The 24,928-nt window shown below is 40.7% G+C and overlaps 1 protein-coding gene and 1 long non-coding RNA gene across 2 annotated transcripts in view; one reads left to right on the top strand and one right to left on the bottom strand.

Moving 5' to 3' along the window:
• Nucleotides 1-17,671, bottom strand: part of LOC147650736 (uncharacterized) — a 24,092-nt gene extending 6,421 nt beyond the window's left edge. The window contains exon 1 of the long non-coding RNA XR_015275883.1: nt 16,109-17,671. This is a non-coding gene — a long non-coding RNA (uncharacterized LOC147650736). The remainder of the gene's footprint in view (nt 1-16,108) is intronic.
• On the top strand, nt 17,650-24,928 carry SKIC8 (SKI8 subunit of superkiller complex). The gene is made up of 10 exons (XM_023934210.2): nt 17,650-17,765; nt 17,870-17,897; nt 18,266-18,371; nt 19,208-19,380; nt 20,394-20,542; nt 20,862-20,955; nt 21,720-21,813; nt 22,459-22,551; nt 23,184-23,262; nt 24,668-24,928. Exons 1-10 carry the CDS (start codon nt 17,754-17,756, stop codon nt 24,755-24,757), a joined length of 918 nt encoding a protein of 305 aa, XP_023789978.1. The 5' UTR covers nt 17,650-17,753; the 3' UTR covers nt 24,758-24,928.

Here is a 24,928-nt window from a genome sequence, read left to right as displayed (position 1 = left end):
GGAAAAGTGAATTATACCAAGGCAATTAAATTGTATTTAGGAGCTTCTTGTGCTCCAGGAATCTGAACTCACTGTCCAGTAAGGACTCGATCTGCTACAGATTTCAGTAGACTGTGGCTCAAGTGTAGCACAGGTGTGGCACAGGTGGCAGAATGCCTAAGCAGCCTATGGGATACCAAATACCTCTGATTCCAAGTGCCACATATGGGAGCTGTACCTGCAAAGCAAGAAACTGAGGGGCAGAAGCCTTGATCAAAGGAGGGAACTAAGGACTGGATAGGATTCAGCACCTTGTTTCAGTCACAATGAACTCACACTCTCCAGCCCAGCACCCAAGGACAGATTGTGACACTAACTACAATTATCTTTGGCAATGTGCTACACATGTGACAGGCTTGCTGGTCTCCTCAAACAAAACAAACCTCCCTGCAAAGGAACAATACCTTTTTGAGAGATTTGAGAGAATACCTGAGATTTTGAGATGTCCCAGTTCTAGAAGCAGTATTTACCTTTGGAATGTGGGCTAAACATCATGGACTTAATAATGAAACATTTCATTCATTAGAACAATTATAATAATGAAAAAAAAGGTTCACCATCCCTTTGAAGGTAAACAGCATATAAGCTCCTGACTTTCTGCTGTTAAATAGGACCTGCATTCTTATGACTTATTTTTTGCTTCAGAAAGACACTGCCTGTAGCAGTGATTAGACAGAATATACTTTCACAACAATCTCTAATGTGCTTCCCATGTTTTTAGACTAATGACTATGACAGCATAGTTTGCTGCTAGCTAAAGGTTTCAAATTCTGTTTTATCTGACAGTTCTAAAGACCTAGTTACACCATACTCACATGCAGTGAGGGCTGTGACATTGGTTATTTACAGTGTGCCCACCACGAGTCACTTTGGGGAGGAAGAAACCCCACAAATACATGTAATATATTAATGGCTTAAACTATTCCCTGCCACATATGAAATTACTCTCTCGCCAGTTCAGCTGGCACACTTTTCACGTGGAGTCCCCAACCTTGGAAAAGGGTAGGCAAAAAATAGGTGAAGTATTTGACCAGATTGTATGATCCTGATGAGGGAAGCAGTCTGTGCAGTCAGCTCCAAAATGTCATTCCTTCCTGTGGATGCTGTGACATTAATTACATCTGACAAGAAGAGTAGGTGGGTCACCATGTTAAATACAAAGCAGACTTACAGTAGCTATGAAAAGTGAGATGGAAGCAGGAAGGATAAGTGATACACTGAAAAGATAAACTGACAGCTGACTACCTATGTGGGATTCTAATTGAAGTTGTACCCAATGTATCCTGAAGCAAGAACTAAAATCCCTCTGCAGTACCTTGCAGGATCTGTAAAACTTGATTCTTTTCTTTTTTTTTTTTTTTGGGACAGATCTTAACTCTTCACAATAAACCCACCAGTAAACTGGAAAAGATCTACAGCATGGTGTCCTGATTCTAAATGTGTAGCAAAAATGGAATGTAAATAGTGTGACTATTATATAATTGTTTACATATATTTATATATATGTGTTTATATATTTATATATGCTTATATTTTTATATTTATATTTATATTTATATTTATATTTATATTTATATTATATGTATGCATATTTATATATGTAAATAATAGTGACTATTATATCCAGAAGCCTGTTTACTTCTGTTTGTCACAGCCCAGCAGCAGCACACCAACAACCCTGGTTTCAGAATAGATTAAAACCTTTCATTTCCTGGCCCTGGGCACTGACAACAGTAGAAAAGAGAAGGTCATGTACTCATGATACCACTGCTTGTTTTGGAATAGATGTGCTGGACTGTGATCTCTAGACACCATGAAATGTTGTAGTGGATGAGAATATGAGGAGAGCATCATGTGCATGTGTAGAAAGATGCTGGGAGTATTAGAAACATTTACTTCACAAAGCCATCAGGCATACAAGCCAACATATTGAAACAGTTTTAAAGTTTTTGGCATCTTCTCCAGGCTAATTGTTTCATCTGTGGGACAAAAAGAAATAATTGATATTTAGAATCTTATCAGAAGATTATGAAGAAAAATCACATCCCTTTGCCTGCAACTTAAAAGAATGCTACTGTGGAAATCTAATGCTTTATTACTACCTATCTGAGTATTATGCTTACATAAACCTGATGTAATTTAGAGGTGCCACAAACCAAGAAAACAGATCATAGCTGTCATTTTCTTGCAAATTCCTGTAATTATAAAGAATCAGAGAGAAAACATTACTCTGATATTCTTTTCAACTGATTTACTCCGTGAAATGTTGTCTCCAGTAAATTCTGGTACTTTGCTCAAATCCCCTCTGGAGCCATCTCTGCCCTGTAGGGTTACTTTCTGTTTGGACATGGGAGGGAAAATCTTAGCCAGGACTAAGCGTGTTCACTACAGTCACCCATAAGCACGCAGTAGCAGTGCCCCAGCACTCAGTTGTTCCACATCCCCTTTTATATTTTTATCAAATAAACAGTACAGAGAAAAGCATCTAAAAAAATAAGTAGTAACAAAACCACAGACTTGCAGGAGGACTCCCTGCTGCACCTACTTCAGTTTTAAACTCATTGCTTTAAATTGATTTGGTTTTCTGCCAGCTATATCTCATCAGGGTGCCTATTTTCAGCAACAGCATGAAAGCAAGCTCACACTTTAAAGTGAGATTCCAGAGTTGGATTTAGTAAGGAAAAAAAATTGGAAATTAAAATTTTAAACTCCTTGTTATATCCCCATCTTTACATGAAAGTACAGTGTCAGAATAAGCCTCTGGGTCAGGCAAAAATAGAAAATAAAGATGAGACTACTGCACTTCACACTTGTAGAGGAACCCCTATGGCATAAAGCTCTGCATGAGGAATGTGGCAGAAACACAGACTTCCACTGCAGATGCTAATATGATCTGCTGCTTTAGAAAATCTTTATTTCTCTACTGCTTGGATCAGTCATATTACCTCATACCAGAATGGATGTCACTGTACTGATACCTAAGAACTTCATCCCAAATTTATGTCTTTCACATGTATACACTTTTGTAAACAGCACCTCCTCACCATTTCTCCCTAACACACAGAACAGTGCAAGACAGAATAATGAAACTTTATCTATGAGATTGATTGATGTCCCTCACTGGAGATATTCAAAATCCAACTGAATGCAATCCTGTACAATATTCTCTAGAATGACCCTGCTTGAGCAAGGAAGTTGGACCATATGACCCAGTGTAGCCCTTTCCAGCCTTACCTATTCTGTGATCTGGTGATTTCACTGTTACCCAAGCTTTTAGGAAAAGGTCCTGTTTTATCTGGAACATTATGAAAATTCAGCTGTTTGCTATCAAGTCCATTAAATGCATGTCACATTCATACACAAAGAGTATTTTCCAAAAAGCTTGGAAAGGCTTGATAAGAATATACTCCTAATCCAATTGAAAATGGGGGAATCTACTCTAAGGGAAAAGATAAAGAAAAGCAGGAAATTACTTATTTATGCCACTTTCAGAGTTTTAGATATACTTTTTTTACATCAGAGTGTACATAAAACATTGTTTTTCACCCCTACAACATCTTAAAAATTAATTATATTAATCTCCAAGATTTTAGTTATTATCCACTCCAAAGCAGTCAAGTGTTGACTTTCTGATAAAGCTTGATACAGACAGAAAGACCTCAACACACCACACAAATAGACAAACCAAACAGAGAAATACTATTCTTCATCATGGCAATGAATCTCAACTGCTATTCTAGGAAAGTCTAAATCTTGGACTTAGGAGTTGTTTTGTTCACTGAAACTGTTAAATCAAATCATCTCTCTGTGACTGTATGATTTTCTGTGGCCGCAAGAGCTATTTCTATTTTATTTAATGATATTTGACTAAGTCTTCATTAATGCTTATTCTAAAACAATTTCATCATTACCAAGAATGACTGCTATTAACTGCAGAGAGGGTATTCCTGGGCACTGAAAGATCAGAGTAATAAATCAGCTTATTGGTTGAGCAAGGCACTTTTAAATCTGTCTATAACTGTCTCTTAAAACTTTGTAAACTTGCTAATGGTGCAGTATTATAGTTCTAATTGCATTTGAGTTTATTTAATTATGCTAATTATTCACAGTTTTCTTACCCTGGTTGCTACAAACTGTGAAAAATGACGTTCACTGTTCTTGTATATTTTTAAAGGATTAATAAAAAAGACAATAGGAGACAAAGACAATAAAGCAAAGAGTTAAAATGGCTGAGTGCTTGTCTCTCTGCCAAGAGCACACCTGGTGTTTTGGAAACACCCTTTATATACCATTTCTACTGCATCAACTTGATGCATATTCATAGACTTTATGCATATTCAAACTTTGCCATTAACTAGTTTACATCTTCTAGGAACTATTTTGCATGGCCACTCCTTGGATCTGCCTTTTTAGAGAATGTGCATTTCTTTGCTTGCAGTTTTAATTGTTCTCTTATCATCTTCTAATTTGGGTTTTGGCTCCTTCTTTCCTCAGGTGGTGAGTGTTGATAATCAGCAGGGTCCCCATCATCTGTTCATTGAATGTTATCCTGACTAAGCAGACAGTTCAAACATACTATATCGACTATTACAGCAAAGCCATTTTAATACTATGCATATAGCATTTATCTCAATACTTGCAAAAAGCCAATATTATAATATGTATTTATAACACAAATCATGAGCTGATGGATGTTACAACAGTCTGGGCATTCATGCACAGGCATCTATTTACTTCATTTTTAATGCATGCTAACATGCTGATACATCTGTTCTTGTTACTTGACTGTTTCAAAGACACTGATTTTGACATTGATCCAGTTACTTCATCTGGAGATAATTTATTAAATAATAATAATAATAATAATAATAATAATAATAATAATTCAGAGCAGATCTTCCTACCCAACAGACCGAGGCTGGGCTGTCTGCAATCTCTCAAGTGTGCCCAGTGAAACCAAAGACACTGCTCCTGGAGTAATGTACTGTTGCATGTGAAAAAGAGAAGCAGACTCCAGCCCATTGTTACAAGATTATTGCAGAACCCATTGTACTGAGTGCCAGATGATGAAAGGGCCAGCGTTTTTAGCTAGGAACAGGCTTGAGAGTGAAGACAAGTAGCTTATGCTTAGCAAGATCCAGTTACAAAAACGAGTGAGTCTGTGCAGATGAGTCAGAATTGTGATAGGAAAACTGTGGATAGAACAACACAAATCATCAAGACAGAAGAATATTACAGCACCAGAGACTCAAGCCCCAGGATGAAAGTTTAGCCCTGTGCCTGTCATTATCATAGAGATGTTATGGGGAAAATCTCTGAAGGCTTTAGAGACTGGCAGATAAAAACACAGGAAAGAAGTAAGTCAAAGATGATGTCCAAGTCTGAGAAACATACCTGAGAAATACACTGAATTATTGTGTTTTTCTCAGTGACTGGGAAAGACATAGGGAAGATAATGAGCTCTTTTTGGCTAGCTTTAACTTCAGCTGGTTGTGAGGCCTTAATGAAAAAAGGCAGAAACAAGTACAGTGATTCCAAATGAAATTATAAGGGGAAATTACATTACTCAGAGATATGTAAGAGAAGAGATTTATTTCAACAAATATGCTTTGATAATTACAAGCTGTTATTAATTTTACACTCATTTTACAAGGTCACTTCTACCTATAAACACAACTGAACAACTAGATCTATACACAGGATGTGTTTCCCTTGAAATAGTGGGGAACCAGAAACACCAAGGGGACTGACCTTTACAGAGATCTCCAGAAGAAATCTACAGTCACTTACTAGAGTGGGGTCCTTGGATTCATTCTGAATCCTCAAGTTTGATCTTCCTTCTCTTTTTCACATATATGTTTAGAGTTCTCTTTTCTGCAATACTTAATAAGAATTGTGGTGTGACTTTATTTACACTCCATATTGATCCTTTATCACATACAGCCTCACACAGGATACAGCAGGATGCCAGTTCCACATTCCTGGACTTCTCATATCAATATTTTTAATTATAACAATTTTTCAAGAGAATATGCACCTAAACTACACTATGTACTAAAGTACTATGCCTACAGCAATAATTTTTCTGAGCATGTGTGTTTGCCTTGAATGCACTGCAATCTCAGGTTAAAACACATCTGATCAGAATTGAGTACATGGGTAATGTTTCAGAACACAGGACATGGAGACTGGTTTCATCAGAGATGAAAACAAAATATAGCCACTCCAAAAAGGAAAGGTTACAGCTGCTCACGAAAGGAATTTGGCATGATATATAAAAAAATTTGTTGTCTTAACTGGATTGTATTAGGGCAGGATCCCCTAGGAAATACTGGGATTTCTCATATTTTGTAAGTAATTACGTGAAAGAGTAGAGGGGGCTGAAGGAAACTCTGGAAAAGTGCTAAATATGTTCCCCAGCCACCACGTATGCAGCGCTATCAGTTCATGGAGAGCAAGAGGCAGTAATATCATGGGTAGCAGAGAGCTCCCCTGCTGCCTTTCCCTCCAACCTTCCTCTCCACCACTAAATGTGGCGAAGTTCTGGTTTCCTGGAGCCCACTATCTGCCCATACTGCCCAGTTCGTCTCCTCTTGCCTCAGCAAAGAGGTTACATGGCTTGCACTAGCTGGATATCACCAGAGAGAAGCAGGTAAAGAAAGAAGCAGTACACAGGGGCTGTTTCCTCTCTTCTTGCACAATGTCTGAGAAAGTTCAGATCAGCCTGACAGGATGGTCTTTTCTGAAGTGAGAGAAATGACGGGTTTGTCTTTACAAACAAGCTGTGGGTCTGCTGATGAGATGAAACCAGCACCGAGAGATAACAGAAACAATGGGATGGACTCCACTGATAAGGTGAAAGATGAAAGGGACACTGGGGAAACATCACAAATTCCACAAGAGTTAAGAATTAAGAGGAGGGTTATACATTAGAGGGGAATCTTAGATATCAGGCATTCTGGGAAATCTGTACCTCTCAAGTACCTCAGCCTATGGGGAAAGAGAGAGGGACATGCAGCTGGGAAATTAGGATAAAAAGGAGGCTGCGCCCTCCAAAAATCAAGAGACCCCACAGGAATGCCCCATGGCCTCTCCCTTTATTCGAATAAAGTAAAAGGACTCCTCTGTCTCCTTTTTGGACATGAACCTCTGGTGTTTGTGGATTAATTTTCCTGACAACAGTAACTTGCTGTCTATCTCAGACCTCCCTGCTCGTTTGCCCCTTTGCTTCTGCACTGCCTCCCAGATCTCTTTATCAATCGAAATGTAGTCCAATTTGGTTTTCAGCAGTTTGCTGAAAAGTCATTCAATGAAGAGCCTGGAAGGACTTGAGACTGTGTTTTCCAAGAGATTAAATTGCTTCAAGGGCAGAGCCTTCCTTTGCTGCCTCACACCTCCCTCTTGAAACCATTTAAACATTTGGAGAACTGTCACATTGGATTTTGTTACCATGCACTAATGCAAGGAGACTGGAAAGTGACCCAATTCATATAAAAAGAAAAAATAACCCAACAGACTAGCAATAACAAAATGAATTTGTGCAGACAGCAATGCAGAGATGGAAAAGCAGAGGAGATTGTATTTACTTAGCAATCTGATATTTTCTTGAAGGAGCTAGACAATGTAAATTGTCAAAGGCAAGCCCACTCTGTTAAAAACTGGATTTGCCTATATTGGGGATTGGGTCTTTCCTTTTGTTAAGTCTCACCTATGGAATTTTTTTCCCATTAGTTGCGGGGAAACCTGGTTGCTGGTACTTGTTGGGGTGCTTGAGAAACACAGGGAGCTTTGGCTGGGCCCAGGAGGGAAGTGGGGCAGGGGAGAGGGAGGGCGGGGGCAGCTGAAGGCTGGATGGTTTCTTGGGCTAGAGAGCGAGACACTCTCCCGGAGCTGTTGCTGTGGGGAGAAGGGAATTCGCCATCATCCAGACGGGGCTGCTGCTTCTTCTTCTCCTTCTTTCTTCTTTCTTCTTCTTTTGTGGGCCTTGTACTCCCTGTCCTGCTGGGGCGTGGCAGTGCCAAGTATCGCCACAGAGCAGCTGATCCACCTCAGCCACCGGCCCGGGATCTCTGCTCATCCCTGCCTTTCCAGCTGGGTGTTCCTCAGAGCCCTGCAGGAGGAACAAGCCTGAGGGGTTTGTGGAGCAAAGTCTCTCCTCCATCCCTTCCTTTGTGGAGCAAAGTCTCTCCTCCATCTCCTCCTGTCCCAGCCAAGAAGGGATCATGGGGCCCCTGGTTCTGTTTTGTTGTTAATGCTGTAGTTATTGTTGTTTGTGTGCCTTGTTATGCACACTAGTTAAGAACTGTTATTCCTATCCCCAAATCTCTGCCTGAGAGCCCCCTGGTTTCAAAATTACAGTAATTCGGAGGGAGGGGGTTTACATTTTCATTCCAAGGGAGGCCCCTGCCCTCCCTAGCAGACACCTGCCTTTCAAACCAAGACAGCCCACTTGCATTTGGCAGAAATCTAGCTCTCAAATTCAACATGAGCATTACTCAAGGCAATCAAAAACACTTTTGCTTATCTTCAGTCTCTCTAGGGTAAAACTGCCCACTGAGACCATGATATACAGTCTGCATGTCTTTAAATCAGCACTTTATCAGCAGTTACTATAATATATTTCTATTATCAGATGTAATAAACCCAAGAACTTCCCATCTCTGGAAAAGAGGCCATTCTTGATTTGCTCAGAAGAGGTGAATGCACAATGCAACATCACTGGCCACAGTTGCCATCGCACTGGGGACAAGCAGCCAGCCCGGTTTGCCACTGCCACACACAGGCTCAGGAGGACGAGTAGATTCTTGCTATGCAGGGCTTAGGGCTCTGAAGGGTATCAGAGTCCAGCTCACATTACTGAGCGTCCTTTAGCTTTTGTGCATTCCTCTCCCAGAAGAGGCCTTTTCCCGAGCCTTGCTCAGTTTCTCAGAAGATAAAACCTGGCACGGGAAGCAAGGTAGTATATGGAAGTATATGGAAACAAGAGACGACTGGTCCTTCATACTTACAGTAGAAATCTGTAATTTGTTTTTTCTTCACATTGTAAATTATTCCAATTCTAAACACGTGCTGGAAAAGCTGCTTTTCAAAATCTAAAACTGCTGCACAGGATCATGTGCCAATATTTAGACCACCGGCTGTGAAACAGAATTTTCCATTTTCTCTTCTGATGTTTGATAGAGCGCCTTTTATATTGAAAAGTGACTCTTCTCAGAGAGGGCCCCATAGCCCACACATATTTTATCAAAATGTATGGAGACTCTATTAGGAGTAATCCCATCTCAGGAACAGACAAGTCTGACCTAAGCAAAACATCAGTCTAAAATATATCCTTAAAACTGATTCATCATGACTTGGGCAACAATCTTCACTGAGGAGGTGGGAGAAGGCTTTTATTACCTTCATCTCCTGTAATTAAGACTGAGAACCAGCAAAAAACTTAAACATCATGATTCCAATTATCTGTATTTCAATGCTAAACCACTTAGTATATGCTTAAATACTGTGCTGGATCGGGACTTGATCCCACTTGTGTGTAGCCCGTTCAGCAGTGTGAAAGAGCCAGACAAACCCTTCCACCTTCTGAACACTCATAAAATCCCTGTTTGTAATGTCCAGACAGGACCACTGCTGCTCCTTCTCTGGGCCAAAACTCTAGTTCTCTGCTTTCTGAGACTGTGTATTTGTTGTCTGTTTGCACTAGACTAGTCAATGCTGTGCTGGCCAACACTCACATATTTTTACTACCACCTTGCTTGGTGTTTAAACCTCTAGGATACAGCTTTTGCTGTTAAACTGTCAGTTAGGGGCTTGTACTAGTCCCATACACTCCTGCTGTGATCACTGAATGTCACAGGGACATCCAGTGGTGGCACTCAAATTCAAAATATCCCAGTTACTTCTATGATGACTGTAGCACTTCAAACAATAACCTGCTAAATTTCTGCCATTAACACACTAAGACTAATAAATGAGAGCTACTGACTGCACTTCCTGGAATCTGGGGGTGCCTTGCAAAGGCCTAAGAGATCACTCCCTTCCTGACTTCAGAAGTTTAGGGGTCAATGCATAATTGTTTTCATGCAGGATCAGCTCTGGCCTAGGTGTCATTCCAGAGATGTGCATGACTTCCCTCCATTAGGCAGCATCAAGAGCTAAGTGGGTCACAGATGCGAAGAGAGCTCAGTGCAGCTGCTTAAATTTGTTGTTCTCTTTCAGCTGAGCACAGAAAGTGTTGACTCCTGTGCACCAAAAAAGCCACTTCACTGGCACTTGTCAAACACCATATGATGAACACATTTAGGTGTTCTTCACCCTTAGTACCTATGAGTTTACTCTCAAGGGCCAAGACACCACAGGGAAAATTACACTCTCAGTATTTTCAACACATCAAACTCTGCAAGCAAACCTTCCTTCAGCAGTTTCCCAACATGGTTTTTGAGAATTTGCAACTTCAGTTTGGAAGGGACACTTGCATTTTAGACAGCATTTCCAAACCACCAAACCTGAAAATTCAAAAAGCACGGGGTTCCAGGTGCCACTTTAAATTAACTCAAATATCAAAAGTGTCAGAGGAAAGGTTTTCTTGCCACAGAAAGCACAAAGAACTGAAGATTTCCTGGTATCATAGCATCCAAATTCCAGTACAATGTTATGATCTCAGCAACAATCCTCCAGTCATGGCAATTGATCTGAAGTTCATGGAAATCAGGAATTATTTTTCCTCTATCTTTTTTTTTTTTTGGTTTTATGTCTGACTTAGAAAGCTTGAAACCCAGAAGGCAAAACCTTACATACAAAATCTCTTATTTCCTCATGCCATGTTTCTGCTAATGTCAGTCACACATCACTAAAAATAGGTGGACCAAAGCAGTCAAACAATCACCTCATTACATGTCTGAATTTTTTTTTCATTATATGAAACACCCATCACTGATACAATGTCAAATGTGAATGAAGTACTTACAATGGGAACTCACAAAAGTGTCCAGCATTTTATATGAAGTATTTATGGGACTGATTCAGTAGAGACTTGAACATGTGTTCAGGACCCAATAAAATCCATGAGACATGAACACATGGTCTCGCTGTTGAATCACCACTGTAAAACGGGCTTTCACAGCCAGCAATGACATAATGATTTAACCAACTTGTATGGTTTGAGTCAAGCATCTCATCCAGAGCTAGCTGAACATAGGGTTTTATGATGTGCCATACTTAGTCCTCCTCTCTCTGATTTCCATGGGAGCTGGAGCTTGCAGAGCACTGGCATTTATCCTCCAGCACAACTCCTCTGTGTAAGGTTAATACCGTCAATTTGATTCAAAAGGGTTTGTGAGCCAGACAGGCAAACTGAAGAAGAAAAAGCCTCTCTCACAAGGAGACAAGGACATGAAAGAGGTTGCCCAGCAAAGTCATCAAAGCAAACAGCATGAATGGGACAGTGTTGATGAAGACAGAAGTGGCATTGAAGGCTGCAATAACAAATCAGGGCAGTGACATGAAGATAAGTGGCAAAGTAATTGTCTGGTTGAGCCAAGTGTATCCATACAGTCTGTCTGCCAGCAACCCATGCAAATGGACACCAGGCACTGAAGATCTAAGTACCTATTTAGGTAAATATATTCCAAATGGTGACACAAAAATACATAGGAACAAATACTGAGTAAATACAACTAAAAGTTTTTGAGAGTATCTGAGATAATTATTACGAACATTCTTAGCATCTACTGCCAACAAATGAAGGGTTTTCTTCCTGGTTTTTCTTACTAATTATTCTAAAAAGCCAGAGTTGTGTCCTCTACATTTGATCCTGTATATAAAGAATATATATATAATTATATACATATATATATCCTATATATAAAAAGACTTGATGTTATGAAGGTGCAACAGGCCAGTTTCTGGATCCCCACTCAAGAAAAAAAAATTGTCTAGAAGCCAATTTTAGCAACTAAGTGGACTTTCAATCTAGAAAGAGAGTCTCTAAGAAGAATAAAGTTAATAACATTTTACAGTGGAGTAAACAACATATCCAGAGACTTGATCCATGGTGCCTTCATTTCATCCTTAGTGAATTGTAAATAGCTTGGTCGGGCAGAGAATGTTACACAGCAGGTGAAGGAAACCCCTTCCCTCCTGTCTGTCTCCCAGTTCAGCAGCCTATTCAAGCCTTTGTCTGCATGGATCAGAAAAAGAAAAAAATAGAAAAAACAAAAAGGTGCTTTCTCTTGTCTTCTTTACTATCACTCATCATAAGCTCAAGTGACCCAGATGCAGGTAGAGCCAGCACTCTGCGTAGAGAAGTGTAGGGCATCCCTGATGCCTTCCTCCTCCTGCTTTGTGAGAACAGCATCGTTCTTCACACAGGCTGTGACTGCAGACATTCACTGGCACTTTAGGACTAAACAGCACTTGGCTGAGGATGGCACGGAAGAGCCTTCCATTACACATAATGTGTGGATACCAAAGTAAAAAGGACACAAGTTCAGGCTTAGAAGAGTGCCTTAGATTACGTGGTCAATACATAGTAGCTCACAGTTTAACAGCCAATTATTAATTGGCAGCCAGAAGTGTTTTCCTAGAGCTCAAGTGGTTCACTTTTGGTGCATAAGGTCATCAGGTCACCTCCAGCTGTCACGTGTATCTGAAGCCACAACAGCAAGGGATATACATTAAATTTGGTAAAACACGTGAAATTCATCATCCTGGAGAGAAGAGTTTTACTGCTAGACTTGATGTAGGGGTTGAAACTTTGTGCTTTCTAGAAGTCAGTCCAAACTGCATGCATGATGTTTTAAAGGGCCTTACTTCAATCCTGACAAACAAGCACCAGATGTTTCTTTTATCGTAGTTGCATTCTATACGGTCATTCAACATTTCAGGCTCATGTTAAGGTCTGAGAAACTCTGATCCACCTCTTGCTCTTTAAAAAAAGAAAGCTGTGAGACAGAATAAAATAAAGAATAAAATATGATAATTCTGATAAAGTAAATAAATGAACAGCTGAAGTCTTTTCACTGGGAGAAAGAGATAATAGGTAGAAAATAACATCTGTGTTCAGTTATCATCAAGCACAGACCAATTGTTAGAAAATCCCTCATGAAGAACAATGACTTTTGCTCCTTTTTTGCTTATTTTATTATTCCTTTCAAAACAACTGTGCTCTGAAAGGTTCTCTTTGACTTATACATGCCATGAGCAGGAGGTTAAAAGGCCTGTAATTACATCTGACCGTTCTAGATTCTCTTCAGGTGACAGTGGGGATGAGGTTCCTCCCATGAGGAAGTGAGTCTAGTTTTTAGGATTTATTTAATAAACAGTTCTATTTTTTTCTTTTCTTTTCTTCCTAAAAGCAGCTGCTCATTCTCTCCAATCTCACTGCCCACCTTATCCATTCCAAAGAAATATGATCCATTCTGAAGGAAAGTACTCTCCAGGTCAAGCCTTCCCCTGACCAGAAGCCCACCAGGACACCTCGTCTTTCTGGAACTGCATAGTGCCAGCCAGAGAAAGAATTGTTCCTGTAAGTATTATTTTCACTCCTGTTAGGTCGAGTCTCTGGCAGTTTGGATTTTCCTTTCCATTTTTGTCTGTCCCAAGTACTTTTCCTTGCTTGTTGAATAAATACATTTAAATACTTCCTTTCTTTTTAGCAAAACAATTTAGTATTTCAATGTAAACTTAAAACAATGTCAGTGTGTAGATACACACTGAGCTAGAGCACATACCAAGAGGCTGAGAAACAGGTTCCATTCCTCAATTTACCACTGACTAAATTCGTCATCTTGCTTCAAATTTCACCCATTTGTGAAATGGTATAATGATCCTTCCTTAACTCACAGGGCAAGTCATTACTATTTGGACTTGGTTTCAGATTCTTGAAGAAGAGCTTTTCCATTATATCATTTCCCTGTTTTGGCCAGCCCTTGGAGTACAGACGTGACTGTAGTTCCAACTCTACATCTTATAAGGTGTGATGGCTGGATTGGTGACATCACTTGCAACATGCAGGCCTTTTACAATGGATGTTTTTGGAAATAAAACAGGAACTTTTTTTTAAGCAAAGCTTTTGTTTGAAACTCTTCAAACTTCAGGAAGGTGTATACTTGACTCCAGATCCCAAATTCAGCTGCTTGGGACCATCAAAGAGAAACCTATCAGTAAAAAAAGCGCATGAAGTTACAAGAAAAGGGAAGAAAGGGGACAGCAGCTAACAAAAAGATGTAATAAAGAAATAAGTGAGCAGAGGAAAACTAACAAAAGCTCAAAGTTCATCAAACCTACATGCAAGGAACTGGACTTATGTCAAAAGTGGAACTGAAGACTGTATTAGGACTGGATTTTCTGTGGCTCTTGTCTTTTGCCTCAACTGCCCCAATGCTGATGCACTACAATGCTGACACACGCAATAAAAAAGCTGTAGGTACTCTGAGTGACTTGATGGAGGCAGAGATCTGAAATGAATGAGCAAACAGTACAAATGCCATTCCAATTCACTCCCAGGAACGCAGTGCCTTAATGATTTCCTAGAGACACGGTAAGCAACAGAAGCAGAGGGTTTTTCACTCCTGCCACAACTGTTCAGAACTGTCCAGACACAGAAGGATTTGAAATGATTAATGTTTCATTGTGAATGCCAACCTCCTGGAAAGAGGACAGAGATGCTCCTTCTGCTGCTGCCCCACAGCAGGGAGGTGGTATACATGCACACACATACACACACACATGTATATATATATAAAAATCAGCACACAGGCTCTGTCACAAGTTACCCTTTGTTTCTGCAGCACCTGTGGGTGACCGATCCCACACTGAACCCTAAGATGGAAAAACAAACCCAAAACTGATGGATCAGTTCTGAAAGGAGCCTGGAATTGAATCCAGCTCTCTGCAGGTACCGTTGTAATACACAGTTCCTTTTCTAAACTGACATGGTCTGACATTAGTAACCACAAAAATACATATTACTCTATTACTCACTTTGGCAAACATCACCACATAACTTAAATACCATTCTCATCTTCCTCAAACCCACTAACAATTATTTAGTGTGGAGCAGGGAGAGAAGCTGACATGTCTGGTATTTGAAGGCTGAAGTGTTCATGTACTTGAAGAGCTGGAGCTTCCACTTAATTATCTAGCCTTCCTGTTTTATGGAAGTTCTTGTTTTATGTGCCTTCAAGACCTCAATGAATCAAAGCTTACCTGGCATTTGTCTTGTGTGTCAACCTGGTGTTGAACTGTGAATGTTGATCTGAACTGGGACTGGAACAGGCCACAATGGAGCTCAAACTGTGTTTTTAAATTGTCTTGCCCTCAATGTGCTTTCTGCAACTGGTCTTTGTGCTGGGAAGTGTCTTTTGCAATGTTAATGTGGCATCCAAAGTCCTGACCTAATTCACTTCTATGTGTAAGTTCAATATGAGTGTAATCATAATAGTTTTTAATATGTCAGGTTTCTTTCCTGTAACATTGTTTTAAAAGCTGTCATTTCAACCCAGGGGCACTCCCAAGGCATTCTTGTGATTAGGGCTGAAATACCCATACTGACATAGTGCTCCAGAGAAAGGACAGACATACAGAAACCTGCTCTCAGTTACTATTCCACAGAGGCAATTTATCTGTAAATCAAACATGTGGAACACTTTGCTTCACATTATCCTCTTGATGCACCAAAGCAGCATCTAATCAGCTTTCACTCTAACAAATACAGATTTGTGTCAGAAGTGATGTAGGAAATAACCCACAATCTCACTCTGCCCACTCACAGGAGAACAGGAACAATCTTTTCCCATGAGGGACTCATGTGTTCACTGTACAGAGTAAATACCAGTGCACAGAGGGAACTTTGCATGATATGGAACCTCTGGAGGGATTAGAAACACTTTGTCAGTCAAAGATTATGTTACAGTCCTGCAGTACTCTATACAGAACTGCAAGACCAAGCTTGATTATTTGAACATAAGGTGAAAGTAGTACATTCTAAGTGTACATTTAAATGGAAGAATTCTTAGAAGAACCCTGGTAAGAAACAGAATAACTTTTTTTACTTTTGGAGAATGCTTACCATTGCAGCATTACTAACGAGAAAATGAGGATTTCTGAAATTCAGGACATTAAAGCCGTATGCTTTAAAATCTTCTCAAAGCTCAACCTAATCTGAGAACTAAAGATTCTGTAATTATATGTAAGTCCGTAATTATGTGTAGGAGTTTTAGCCAGATTTTCATTCTTGACTGCAGAACTGTGTTAAGACACATTCAGAATTCCTGTTTTGGTTGTTACTCTGCTCTCTGAGACAAGTTCTGTTGATTTCAAAAAGCTTTGTGTACACATGAAAACTGATTAAGAGTGAAAGACCACTGATTCTTGGTCTTTAATTTTAAGCCTCAGGGAATCTGATTTATTCTCCTGAACTTTAATTCTGACATTTTTTCCACTTCTAACTCAAGCAGAAGCAGCAACTTGAAAAACTTCAGTTTCCAAAACAAAAGTACCTTTTTTTTTGGTCTGACACGGATGATTAGCAGGCAAACTTCCTTTCTGGAGCACAAGGAGTGGCTGAGGGCCCCATTTGGGCTCAAGCTGGAAGAGGTTCAGGGGGGACCTTCTTGCTCTCTGTAACTCCCTGACAGGAGGGTGTAGCCAGGTGAGGAGCAGGCTCCTCTCCCAGGAAACAAGTGACTGGACCAGAGGAAACAGGCTCAAGTTGTGTCAAAGGAGGTTCAGGCTGGACATCAGGAAGAATTTCTTCACAGAAAGAGTGGTCAGGCATCGGAACGAGCTGCCCAGGGAGGTGGTGTTGTAATCATCCCTGAAGTGTTCAAGAAATGATTGGCTGTGGCACTTTGTGCTCTTGTCCAGTTGACAAGGCGGTCAACCTAGGTTGGACTAGGTTGGATGAGCTTGATGAGCAGGTCCCTTCCAACCTTAATGATTCTGTGATTCTGTGAAGTTAAAGCCATCTGTGCCGTGGTGAGAGCCATGTGCAGTGCCACAGCCCCAGGAGCGTGGGGTCGGTGAGCGCTGTGCTCAGCCTGCCCCTCGCCTCCTTCACACCTCGGACAAGAGGCAGCCAGCTCAGCCTTCCCTCAGGAGCTTTCTACACGGCTGGACCTGAACTCACCCCTCAGTCTGTGCCGTGTCCCACAGCTTACACCATCACTGCCATCGCAGCACCCTAGGGCATCGCTGGCACTGGTACCACACACTGAAAATCCTGGGGGCTTCTGAAAGAAGTGGCGCGGGCCCCGTGCCCGGGGTTTCAATGGGTGAGTGTGAGGGAATGAGTGAGAGGCAGCAAGGAGGATATAAACTGTGGCACGCAACTGCGGGGGCCGGGGGCTAAGCCCCGCTGTCCCTGAGGGTCAGGACGTGGCGCCGGGAATTCAGCCCCGCTACCCCTGAGGGCGCTGAGGGTCAGGACGTGGCGCCGGGCATTCAGCACCGCTGTCCCTGAGGGCGCTGAGGGTCAGGACGTGGCGCCGGGAATTCAGCACCGCTGTCCCTGAGGGCGCTGAGGGCGGCGCGCGCCGTTCCCGCCGGCGGGACGGGTCCGCCTGGGCCTCCCGGCCACAGGGCGGCGGCAGAGGGCGCGGAGCCGGAGGGAGCGGCGCTCTCGGTGGCTCCTGAGGTCATCAAGGCGCGACGGCGGAAGGAGCTGTGTCCAACTCCTTTCAGAGCGCTGCCGTCGGGATTGTTTTCAGAAAGACATGACCACACAGGTAATTAGTTAGCTAAGCTAACTGCCGGCTTGAGGTGTGTGTGTGTATGTAAATATATATATGTAGGCTGGTAATGTGTAATATTAATTATTTTTTCTTTCTAGTACGGTATTCTCTTCAAGCAAGAGCAAGGTGAGCAAACGCTAACGGTATTAAACAGTGTTGGTGTTCTGGGGTGATATAAAGGTGGTAAAGGCAGGTATGTGAGGAGGTCTCCTGTCTGAGGAGACCTGGTTATGTTTATATGAGGCATTAATCTGAGTAACTCAAAGGTATCTGTGCTGCTTTTTCAGCAGTGATGCTGGTCGCATAATACATTGCGTGTTTGGAACAAAGTAAACAGTGACAAGGCTCTCGGAGCACCCAATAGACCTGAGGAGCAGGGGGGTCTCTTGGCAACATCACAGCTAGCCATTTCAGCATTACCCCAAATCTGGCTGTGATCTTCTATCAAAAGAAAATACTTAGTTTTTAATTACTGTGTTTATATTCTCTTTTAGCTCACGATGATGCCATTTGGTCAGTTGCCTGGGGAAAAAATAAAAATGATGGGTCTGAAACAGTGATCTCTGGCTCTTTGGATGATCTGGTGAAGGTCTGGAAGTGGTAAGTGCTCCATGTTAACCTGTGTTAGGCCTTGGAAATAGTCTGTGTGAAGCAGTCTTAAATTTCCACAGCCTGCAGGGATGTTAGAAGTTACCTTAGGGAAGAAGTAGCATGGCACACAGCCGCTTCTTTGAGCAACTTATCTCCACTGGTGTGTGCTTTCTCTTGGAGTAGTGGCATTCTGGTGTGCTTTCATTTTCAAAGAATGAGAATTCAAAATTTTCCTTTTGAAAATGCACGTTAGAGGATACTTTATGTGCTTCTAAACCAAAGAATAAGAAATGCATTTTCTGATGAGACAGTGCATTTGGAGATGTGTACTGTGAAAGCAGTAATGGGAATAGTGAGAAAGAGGAAATGACATCTTCCTTTTTTATTGGAAAAAAGATCCTGATAATCCTTATGGAAGTGTGCTTTTGCAAAGAAGTTATTCTGTCTCTCAGGCAAAGCAGTGTGAAGGATGTGCTTCACTCCTGTGACAGGTTTAGCTTGGTTGGGGTGACTGAAAATGTCAATCATGGCACTTCATGCTGAGCTCACAGGTGAACATCAGCTCTGTGAGCACCCACAGACTGGTGTGTAATGCACATTTTTTTGGTGGGATGGCTTCCAAACCTAGAATGAAGTACCCACTTTGCAGGAATATTGTAAATTATTGATTTGCCAGTTCTTTAAGTACAGAGCTTGTGTGTAGCCCTTCACATTTCATGGGAGGACTTGGATTGCCTTGTGTTGAACAAATGAAGGAATGTGAATTGTTTGTTTTGTGTGAGGCTGGGGATCATTCAGCACCCCCAGCACTTCCTAACGAGGCTTTTCTTTCCCTTGCACCAAAGGAACGATGAAAAGCTGGATCTGCAGTGGACTCTGGAGGGTCACCAGCTGGGGGTGGTGTCTGTAGACATCAGCCACACGGGTGCCATTGCAGCATCCAGCTCCCTGGACGCCCACATTCGCCTCTGGGACTTAGAGACTGGCAAACAGATCAAGTCCATAGATGCTGGTCCTGGTAAGACACAGTGCTGAGCTTGGCTCTGCAGGAGAACAGTGTGACTCTTCCTGGCAAATACTGAACACTGGGGGATTGGGGTGTATGAACAGATTAAGGTCTTTGGGGACTTTAATCTTTTCTATATTTGCAGAAGTCTTAAAGGTTTTATGAACTCAACACAAAGCAGCATCAGACAATTTTACATTTATTTTTACACACTTCTTGTGCTTTCTCAGGTACACATAGTTGGCTTTTTGCTGTATGCATAAAGAATGGAAACCAGCTTGCTCTAACACATGTATTTGTGAAGGGATATTTGGAAGAAATAATTCAAGTGCTTATTCAGATAGATCTAAAAAGGAGCTCTGGATACTCTTCATAACAGTGTAGTGAATTTGAACTGTGGATATGATCCTTTTTTATCCAGCATGTCCAATCCTGAGCAAGCAAGTCAAAACAGTTGTCAATGGTAACAGTGGTAATGTTCTCCAAACTGGAATTCAGGACCTAAGGTCTTATTCCAAGTATTTTATGAGTCCACTGGGAGTCAAAAATTTAAGAACAGTCTTACAGTGTTTTAGGCAATTGTGCCAGATTGCCAGATAAATACATTGCATTGCTATGAAGAATGATGGTTTTTTACATTCAGTTGCAGGAATGTTATCTGTGTTACATTTGTGTATCTGCATTTCTCCTGCATCTTCTGTGCTTTGCTACATACTCGTGTTACTTTTTTGGTAGTTTCAATCTTTTGGTACCAGGAAAAAAATAAGAATTTAGACTTAACTGATGCAGTCTTAAATTCTAAATTTATTGTTACACAAGGGTCTCATAAGATCAGGGTCTTACTGGAAATGTAATCTTTTACAAATGTAAGTAAATGGTTCAAGATACGCTCCATAGAAGGGGTAACTGATGGGCTTGTACACTCTTAGGGGCTTAAACAGCTAAACAGGTGCAGACAGAATTGCCACTGTTGAATAAGAGCCAAGAACTGGATCCAGCTAACTGGTTTTTATTTTTTAATACAGTTGATGCTTGGTCCCTGGCTTTTTCGCCTGATTCCCAGTATCTTGCAACAGGAAGTCACGTGGGGAAAGTAAATATTTTCGGTGTTGAAACTGGAAAGAAAGAATATTCTCTGGACACCAGAGGAAAGTTCATCCTTAGCATTGCATATGTAAGAAGCACAATTGATAATTCCTTACGAGAAATTGCTATTGCTGTAATGTGTTGTAAATAGGTATTTTTGTTTCCCTCTATCAGTTTATCTCTACAATAATACTAAGTGACAGCCATAGTTCTAAATACAAATTGTGTGACATTTCCCCCCTGAACAGCTGGAAAATATATTTGGATCTTGCTTATAGTCTTCAGGATTTTTGGAGCCCAGGTATCTTGCAAAGATCATTATTTGTGAAAAGCTGCCAAGGGAATGTCAGGGCTTACACAGCATAAATGCACACAGATGTTGAATCACACTTTGTGTTTTATTACAGAGTCCAGATGGAAAATACTTGGCCAGTGGAGCAATAGATGGCATTATCAATATTTTTGATATTGCAACTGGAAAACTTCTGCATACGCTAGAAGGTATGGTTTGGTTATTTGCAGTACCCAAATTCTGGCCTCATTTCTGACAAAATTAAAGGATATAATGCAAGTCAGAATAAGCTACAACAGCCATGGCAAAAGTGTGTTGACATTTTTGTCCATTAGACAGTATTTAGTTATTTAGTGTGCTTTAACCTAAATCGCTTAAAATATTAGAGGCAAACTGTAAACTCAGGCTTCCATGTAAATGCCTTTTTAAAAAGATACAGTCAATAATGCTTAACTAAATTCTTGAATTGTAGCTCCTGGTATTGCAGAAAAGTACAAGGGAATGAAGCCAATCCAAATGTGTGCTGCCATGCATATGGTTTTTGTTTTTCTTTGGGTATTTGTTCTGAAGCAAGTTTTTGTTCTAAGAAATAACTCACCTTTTTATGTTGTAGAAGACATGCATTTTTTTCTAAGAGATAAATGGGGCTTTTAATGTTTGTGAAGTTTCTGCCCAGTTGTAACCAAAACCCCAGCCACATAAATATGCAATCACACTATAAAATATGACATAATTTCTAATAAAGACTCACAGCTGAAAGAAACTAGTTACTCTGTGTTGCAGACATGCCTTAACATACACAGTTGAGAACTGCTGTCCACTTCCACTTTCTGTTGTGGGAAGAAGCCTCTAGAGAGAAGGAGGCTTCAGAGGCTGCTGTCTCTGAGCAGGCAGTGCTGTTGTGGCACAGCTTGCTGAGTGCTGGCCTTAGTGAGAGGAATGCCAGTCCTGCTCTGTGTCCCTGTGCCTGCAGGCCACGCCATGCCTATCCGCTCGCTGACCTTCTCCCCAGACTCCCAGTTACTCGTCACCGCCTCCGACGATGGCTACATCAAAATCTACGACGTGTGAGTGGGGACTGCCAGCCCTGCTGGCAGGAGAACAGCTGTTTAGAGAAGCTGATACTGTGAAACATAGATCAAACCCTCGGCTCTCCAGAATTCCTTTCAGCTTTTGGTGACTTTTTTATGTAAAAAATAATCTTAACTTTTAAAATACTACATCCTTGGATAGTTTTTAAAAATGTAGAGGTAGAAAAAAGCTGTAACTTGAAAACAAATAGCTTTCCTCATATTCGCCTGTAGGCAATAAGCTAATTCTTCTATGTGTCTGTCCTGTGAACTTGTGTTCACCCTTCCTAAACATCTGTTCTGTAGACAAGAAATTATATTTATGACCTGTTTCTGTTGCATCTTGCAATACCTTGGAAGACCCTGGGGAGGAAAAGGCCCTGATTCAGTGGTCTTCACCTCTTAAACCTGCATTGTTTTGGGTTTGGTGAAACTATTTGTCCTCCAGTGTATCTTCTTAGTGTCTTCTTTTTATGTTAACTATTTGAAATGGAAAAACAGGATCTGCTGTAACACCAGTTCAGCTTGAATGAACTTAAGTCACCTTCCATTGAACCATTCTTGATTGTGCTAGGTAGAGTATATTCCTGTTGCTTTTTCCCTGGAATTCACAGAGCAAATGCTAACATGTTCTTTCCACAGGCAACATGCAAACTTGGCTGGCACATTAAGTGGTCACGGCTCCTGGGTTTTAAATGTAGCGTTTTGTCCAGATGATACCCATTTTGTTTCCAGGTATTGAGGCTTTTTAATTGTTTATGATTACTGAAAAAAAAAAAAGATTTTAGAAGGGGAGATGGATCATAAGAATTAGGTGTGTGCAGTGGGGTCTGTAATGAAATAACATAAAATTTAAAGGTTCAGGCCAATCTGTGATGTGATACCAGCTGCAGTGACAGCATTTTACAAAGTCATTCCACTGCAGTGTAGTTCCTGACAAGTGAATAACACCTAAGAGAAGGGCAGTTTGATTCTAAATAGCTGAGAAACTGCTGTTGAATCAAGAATTACAACCTAAACTAGTAGTACATTAATCTACTTGAACTTCAGTATTAATTCTTAAAACAGCTGAGGGAGCGGGGGGACCAAGTATATGTAACAGGAATTTCCTTATCCTAAGAACTTGCCTGAAAGAATTTTTTGGCCAAAATGGGAGTCGTCATTTACACATTGCAGATGTTGGAAGAGTAAATTGATTTTAAAGGAAATGGAACCTGGTAGAAGAGGCAGTCCTTTGCTACTTCATCCCTGTATTTGATGGGTGAAAGAGGGTTTCTTATGTCTACCATATGAGACCCTTTAATGTTTGCATTAAACTATAGTTAATCTATTAATTTAAACATTGATCATTATTATTTTTCTTTCAGTTCATCTGATAAAAGTGTAAAAGTTTGGGATGCTGGAACGAGGACCTGTGTCCATACTTTCTTTGACCACCAAGATCAGGTATGGCTGCTATTCCCTAAGTCACCATGTTCCCAGGAGAGCTTGGGTAGTTGTGCACATTTGTGCTTCATCTTGGTGCTTCAGCTCCAGTCTTGCAGTAATGCAACTTTAGCTTGCTGTAATGAAATTTTAGAAGTTGTGGTTATTTAGCACTTAATATTGAAGTAGTACTTCTAAGTGTATATGCTAATCTCTTCCAAGTAATTAACATTTTTCAAGCCCAAATAAAGGCAATCCTGAGTGGCCTAAGTCTCACCAGACTCTGTTACCTTTGTCTCTGTTCTTATTTCTGTGACAGAAATAAGCACAGCATGTGCATATGTAATGGTGGAAATACTTGTTTAAAAGGATGGAATTACCCAAACAGATGCTTTAAAGCAGCATGGAAATCTGGGAGCTTTTCCTCCTCCATTGTCTGTAATACTGTGGGGTTTTAATTTCTTGTTCAGTGATAGCTATCTGTGAGGGAAGGACATTTACCCATTTACTCTTTGTCCAAATGTCAGGTGATAAATAGAACAATATTTTAATGGATCACTGAGCAAGAAACACAGCATATGCTTCCAGATTTTATTTGAATGTTTTCTTCCTTAGTAGTGTCTTGCTGGTAACCTTCTTTTCAGTTATCTATAGCTATGGGGGGTTTTAATACTGAAGTACCAAGTGGTCCTTGATTTCCCCTGTTGTTTTGGCTGTTGTGTATAATCTCATTCAGTCTGTGGCAAACAGAGATGTATCAGTTACTGGGAATGCTGGATTTTGGGTATTAATGTAAAACAATATACAAGATTGCCCAAACGTACTGTTGTCAAGGCACCCATTCTGCACTTCACATTAACGTGCTGGGTAGCTTTCACCCTTCCTGATGTCATTCTGATGGAGATGGGTGTCACTTAAGAGCTTGTGTAACTGTCTTAAATCAGAGGACTGACCTGAATTCTTTCTAAGTTTTGTACTGGTAGGTAAACAGTTCTCTGAAAGAGCTCAAGGATAAATTAGGTCATTCTTCAGTCTGTCATGATGTGTCATGACAAATACTTCCTCTCTTGCTTTCCTGTACTGTAAAATACTATTTTCAGGAAGGGCTAGAGGATGGACAAGTGTGAAGATGCTTGGGTTATTTATGCAAACTGGGGCAAGGACTCTTCAGCCCCGATCAAGTATCTTTGGCCAGTGTTAACCACGTGTAACCCCCTGTGGGTGGGAGTGGCTGTAGGAACTGGTCAGGCTCCTAGAGGGCAGTGTCCTGCTCTGCTTCGGCAGCCCTAGCTGGTTAGAACTGCACCAGTTCTCATCTGGTGATTTTTCAGTAATCCTTCCTCTACTGCTTGCAATAAATATGAGTGCCACGAAGATTATTTTTCTTTGTCCTTTCTTCATAATCTTGCATATGTCTTATTTACAGGTTTGGGGAGTGAAATACAATGGAAGTGGGTCCAAAATTGTGTCTGTTGGTGATGACCAAGAAATTCATATTTATGACTGTCCAGTTTAAATGCTTCAGTAAATCTCTTGTAGCAGTTTCAAGGGACTGCTACTGTCTTATGTAAATTTTTATTAAAAGCATTTCATACTGATCTGCAAAACCTGGTATTATCCAATTTTGATTTTGTTTAGCATAAGAAAATAAAGCCTTAATTTTTTTAAATAAAAGTTACAGCTCCAA

Source organism: Cyanistes caeruleus, chromosome 13 (genome assembly GCF_971803275.1).
Source record: "Cyanistes caeruleus chromosome 13, bCyaCae1.hap1.1, whole genome shotgun sequence".
NCBI classification, from domain to species: Eukaryota; Metazoa; Chordata; class Aves; order Passeriformes; family Paridae; genus Cyanistes; species Cyanistes caeruleus.
The sequence above is the reverse complement of the archived record's forward strand: the minus strand, read 5'-3'. Positions and strand labels throughout refer to the sequence as shown.